General features: G+C 38.7%; 1 protein-coding gene across 1 annotated transcript in view; it reads right to left on the bottom strand.

The window, feature by feature from the left end:
* The window catches only part of SAMTOR (S-adenosylmethionine sensor upstream of mTORC1), a 234,281-nt gene extending 230,902 nt beyond the window's left edge, over nucleotides 1–3,379 (bottom strand). Inside the window, exon 1 of the mRNA XM_090287389.1 lies at nucleotides 3,082–3,379. Within this exon, the coding sequence (XP_090143515.1) occupies nucleotides 3,082–3,241 (160 nt within the window). The 5' untranslated portion in view covers nucleotides 3,242–3,379. The remainder of the gene's footprint in view (nucleotides 1–3,081) is intronic.
* Nucleotides 3,380–6,000: the final 2,621 nt, after the last annotated feature.

Raw genomic sequence — 6,000 nt, forward strand, 5'->3', positions numbered from 1 at the left:
GGTATCTTTTAGGGACTGGTTCTCAGCTAGAAATTATCATCACTATCTTGGTCAGTTCATCTGTACCCATCAAAGCTGCAATTTCCACAGAGAAGGCTTCCGATCCTACATTTCCAAGGGACAGATTCCACGTTAAATCACTACCACTATCCCTAGAACAAGCCAATCTGTCTTCTCCTCTCTTTGCCTCTATCCCAACACACACATTTCCAAACTAGACCATAATGGCTACTTATACTTTCCCAGGTAAAAAAATCTTGACTCTTCCCCTTTACTTTGACTAAAACAGCTACTCTAACCTTTCAAAAAGTATTTTTCTCTATTTTTATGACCACTACTGTTATTTACGCTATTAAACTCTAAGCCATGTTAGTTTAAGAGTCTCTTAGCTGACTGCCTTTCTTCTAGATTCCTTCTCTATTATATAGTATTAGGTTGGCCAAAAAGTTAGTTTAGTTTTTTCAGTAAAATAAAAGACATGTTTTTCATTTTCACTAATAACTTTATCGGTTTGGATATTTTGAGTATGTTGGCTATCTCCACGTGGCATAACACTGATTGTTCTCAAATACTGTTGCAATTTGATCGCTATCAGCTTCAAATGGTCTCCGGACCATGAAGCATCGTCCAACAATAAGTCTCTAGCACGAAACTTCACAAACCACTTTTGACACATTCAAATAGCACCTTCTCCATACATTGTACAAATCTATTTTTGTGTTTCAACTGCATTTTTACTTTTCTTGAAATAAAGCATAATATGCTGAAAATGTTGCATACTATCTTCCATCTTCAATATTAAAATGGCTGCACAAAATTCACCAATTTTGATAATTTTTTAAAATGCACAATGATATGACAGCTGTCACAATACAATCTAACAAAATAGTTTTTAATGAAGTTAAAGACAACTAAGCGCTACTAGAGCCATCCTAAGGAAGAAACCAAATGAATTTTGACCAACCCAATAATTTAGTTCAGTGTTCCTCAACCCCTTTGTCCACTGTATAACAAAGTTTGTAAATAGAGATGCCTGCATTTCACAAAGTTCCATAAATCACAGTAAAAGCAACCTTACTACAAAGATAACTAAAAATGACAAAATCAAATGGCTAAAATACTATGTGCCCTTCACTGAATTGCCTATTTATCAAACAGTTTCCTTTATCTTTTATTGTTACTGATTATTAAACTCTTCATTTTTTCCCCCGATAGAATAGCAGTTCAAAGTCACACAGGGCAAAGTGAAGAAGCTTTTCTGTAGACAATTTTGACCTTACTTATTTTACTGATTGAGCAAAGATTCCAACATAAAAAGAAGCACGTTTTGATTCTATATCAGAATGGGTATGACTGGGAAATATATGTAAAAATAAAGTAAAACCTCACTTGAAAAAAATAAAACCAAACAAACAAAAAACCTGATCAAAGTTTCTTAGGATCATGGAGTTGGTCAATATTTTAAAGTTGAAGGCCATCAAAGGAAAAGAAAAATTAAGGAAATTTCAATTATAGTCTGTAATCCTAATCTTAAAAACAATTCCAAAACTTTGGAATTATGTTCATCATCACTTTTTCAGATGGCTTTTACACAGATTTTTGTCAAATCACAACTAAGGGTTGACCCACATGTCAGCAATAAAGGTAGGAAGGGCATGCTTATTAGAATCTTTTATTTTGCTAGTTCACTGAAGGGGCATTGAATATCACTGTAATAAAGCCTAGAGATGTCTAGATCATCAGTGAAATTCATTCACTTATGAACCACATGTATCTATTCTAGTCCTGATAACTTCCAATTACCAATTCTCAGTATAAAAAAAAAGGGTTCTCTTGGGTAATAGTCAAGCTTATGGACAGACATGTTTCAACATGTGGGAACTCAGCAAGTATAAACAGCATTTGAAAATATAACACATTAGTAGTGTGTTAAGTGGAACTTATTCATTTATGAATAAATGATAATGAAATTATTATAAAAAGGTAGAAATGAAAACCGAATTGTTCTTTTTTTCTTTAAAAGATGTACTTGCCTAAATTTGTACAAAATAGCATGATAAATAAAAGGAAAGTGTGTCCATTTATTTCATCATTCCTTCAAACATAAAAATCTGTAGTGAATGTCATCACATAAGCATTCTTGGGATATCAAGAATGATACAATGGTTGCTATGGTAACTACTCACTTTATTGAGTAAATTGTGGGTTGAGGTGTAAAGCACTCTTTTAAAAAACAAATCTCAACAGCTTAGTTTTGCCCAATCTCTTTTTATTGCTACCTACTAAACAATAACTATAGGCCATCTTTGAGAATATTATTCGAGCAGCTATTTAAAAAGCTAGGCTTGAGTTGCCAGGGGAAGAAAATTTTGAATTTAAAGAGTTTGAAAAATAAAATACATCAACCATATACAAAGGAACAAAGACAGTATTAATCTTCTAGAGTAACTGAAAAGCGTTTGTAATCAAACACAACATGATTTTACATGTCTGTTCCACCAGTTGTCATAATTTTGTATCTAATCCTATATTATAGACTAACACTAGAAGATTGCTCACTTTTCAGTTTGTAATTAAGCTAAATCCAGAGCAAGTAGAGTTATCCCTCATTTTGATTTTTTAAATTTATCCTGAGCATATAAAAAAACTGGGAATTTTCAGTATATTACTATAAGATAGCTCTGTAAAAAACCCTATACTTAAAAATGCCAGGGATAACTGTGGACCTCAACTATAAACATTCCTCAGGCACAAGCAAAAGCTACTAAGATTTCTTCATTTGCCTACGGTATTCCGCTACTTCCTCTATGAGGGTGTACCTGTTTGTGTGTAGTAACAATCTCAGCACCCCGGCTGGGGACTGGGGATTGGAGTGAGTTTTTCTACAAGCCTGTAACTCTCCTGGAATTAAGGGGTCCGGGCCCGGGAGAGCGGCACTGGCCGGTGCCGACATGCAGCTCCTTCAGGTTGCAATGGAGGCCCCTCGGCAGGAGGGTAGAGGTGATAAAGCGCTGGGAGCGATGATGCCTTCCCTCTTCTACCCTTCCTGCCCCCCAGCCCCCAGCTCAGCTCAGTGTTTACCTTCCCGGTACTTCTTGCGGAGCCGCCGGTGGACGCTCTTTACCACCCCAGACAGTTTCTCCTGCTCCAGCTTCCGCTCCTGCTTCCGGGGCGGTGGAATGCTCGGGGGTCCTGCCCCTTGTCCGCGAACACAGCTTCGGCCACCTGCCCCGAATTCCATATCGCCGCTGCCGCCACCACCACGCCTCCGGCCCTGGTAAATGCCCGCCTGAGAAAGGAGGTAGGGAATAAAGCAGCAGCAGAGGTAGTAGCAGAAGGAGGAAAAACAGCCTGAGCTATGGCTCCCAGACGACCGGAGTGGGAGGGGAGCGCGCGGAAGTCTTACCCAAACGCACAAGCTGATTGGTGGACTACCGAGGGCTGGGCGGAAACGGAAAAGGCGAAAGGCCAATACGGAGGCGCACTCGTTGTTTGCACAGGAGCAGAAAGGAGCTGAGGAGGTGACGATAGTAAAACCCCACTGCTTTTCTCCTCTCTCGATCACCTGCCGGATTTTGTGCGCAGGTGTCAGTGATAAGGCTACGAGGAATGGACGGTGCCCGCGCACTTGCGCATCTAAGTTTGCTTGGTTTGAGCAGCATTCTTACGTCCAATTTTCTTCCAGTCAGTCCACCTTAGGCCAGCCATATTCTGGTGTGACAAGGCTATCTGACTTCTAAGCACAGGTTTAATAAACAGTTGGCAGTAACTAATGTCTATAGTGCCAATTCTTGGTGAAAGGATATAAAAAGGGGACAGGAAAGGGTCAAGAAAAGCGATTGGTGCCTATGACCATTGGTTGACACATGACATTGTTTGGAAATTTTTGCAATAACTTTCTGATCAATAACTACAAATACGAATAAAGCTTGCATTATGTAATTGTACATGCCACTTTCTGATTATAATAAAGTGACTGAAGAAAAAAGCATTACCTACCGACTCCAGACAGGAGAGAGGAGGCGAAGGGAGAAGATTGGTGGAAGTTAGAAAAGGGAAGATACATTCCTTACAGGCACAGTGAAGAGGCAGATCAAACATATATAAACTTCAAAAGAAGTAATTATAATTATGAAGATAAATTACACAAGTGTGCCTGTTAAGTTGAGAATATTGTGGTCTTATTTGAGGAGATTTCATTTGGGAAAAAGGGGGAGCTTGTAAAGACAAATCTCTTTTGGCTCTTTTCATATGTATGGGAGGCAAAAGGTGTAAATGTTTGGAAGTTAAATCATAGTAAAAAGAGCATTAATTTCATTTGCATTGAATTATAATTTTAAATAAAAGTTTCCTCCATGCTACTATTAGCCAATGAATTTTAAAATGTATTTTATATTTATTTAATCCCTGTCCAAGGATATGTGTTTATTGATTTTAGAGAGAGAGGAAGGGAGAGGGAGAAACATTGAACAGTTGCCTTCCATAGGTGCCCCTACTGGGTATTGAACCCTCAACCTAGGCATGTCCCCTGATTAGGAATCGAACCTACAACCTTTTGGTGTATGGGATGATGCTCCAACCAACTGAGCCTCGTGGCCAAGGCTTAAATGTTTTTAAAAAAATAAAGATGTACACTGAAGGAAAATTAGAAACTACGTAAAGGAGTAAAAGTGCTAAGACCATAGGTCTTAAATATCATCTCAAAAACAAAACAAAAAAACTATTGTGAACATAGCTGATACTATAGTGGCATTCACTTTAGTATCCAATCAACACATTGTACAGCTTTAACTTATACAATGTTATGTGTCGATTATATCTCAATAAAGTCTTGTTACAGAATGGGGGTGTCCCGGGGTCCCCAGAGCCTGCAGGCTGGGGGATGGAGAAAAGAAAGCAGCTTTCAGGATGCCTTTGCATGCCTGGGACTAGTGGCTAGCGTCTCTGTTACACAAATGGCTCTGATGTATCCAAGGCCCGGGAAGATGGGAGGGGTCTTGGACTGTGGGATGGTATGGAAATAGCACACAGAGCCTGCGTGAGGTTCTGTGAATGATCAGAACTGGGTACCATGCTCACTGCGTCACAGGACGCAGTCAGGGATTTAAAAATAAGCGGCAGACATTTTAACTGGACACACACCTTGCAGCTTGGAGAAGGGGGAATACCTTTGTGGTTTTGGAAAGGAAGGAAATCCACGTGGTTCTGGATTAAAAGCTGGTGGGCACCACAACACAGCAAGGCCTTCCCAATCAGAATTGAATGATTGGCAGCTACCAGTAAAGCTGAACTGTGTCTAAGAAGTAGGGAAACAGTATCTCTAACTTTTCTAAAACTAGCCTGGTTTGGTAGGGGGAGGCAGAAATATGTGTTTGTGAGTGTTTTAAGGAACATAAGACTTAACAGCAGAAATCTGCAAATAATCTAAATCTATATAACTATTAAATAAACTATTCTTTTTCTTTTCACTAAACTCTGGTATTGAGAGTTATAATTCTGGTGGCGGGCAGTCAGGCCCCTAACAAAACAGCCTGTGGGTTCTGTTTCAATCAGAGAGCCCAGGGGTTCTGTTACAGTCTGAGAAAAGGTAAAAGTCACGTGAAAACGCCTCACTGAGATATAGCAACTTTTAGGTTTTTTCTTTGCTTGTATATACAGTACAGTCTTTCAAATGGAATATTTCTTGATGACTGTGTGGTAATCTATTATATGAATAGCGTATCATTTCAGTGACCAATTCCCAGCTATTGCATATTGTGTTGTTTACAATTTTAATATATTTCAAATAATGATGTGACAAACACCCTGATGTACAAATTTGTCTATTTCTTATACATTTTACTGAACTCAATTCCCAGAAGACAAAGTTTTGAATCAAAGTATCAAACATGTGAAGATTCCTGTCAAATTACCTTCTCTGAAAGATGGTAGCTGGTTAGGTCACCTCCAGTAGTATATGTGATTGTCTATTTACCACACTGACATGAAATATAATTTAAA

Source organism: Furipterus horrens, unplaced genomic scaffold (genome assembly GCF_987537825.1).
Source record: "Furipterus horrens unplaced genomic scaffold, mFurHor1.1.pri manual_scaffold_9, whole genome shotgun sequence".
NCBI lineage: Eukaryota > Metazoa > Chordata > Mammalia > Chiroptera > Furipteridae > Furipterus > Furipterus horrens.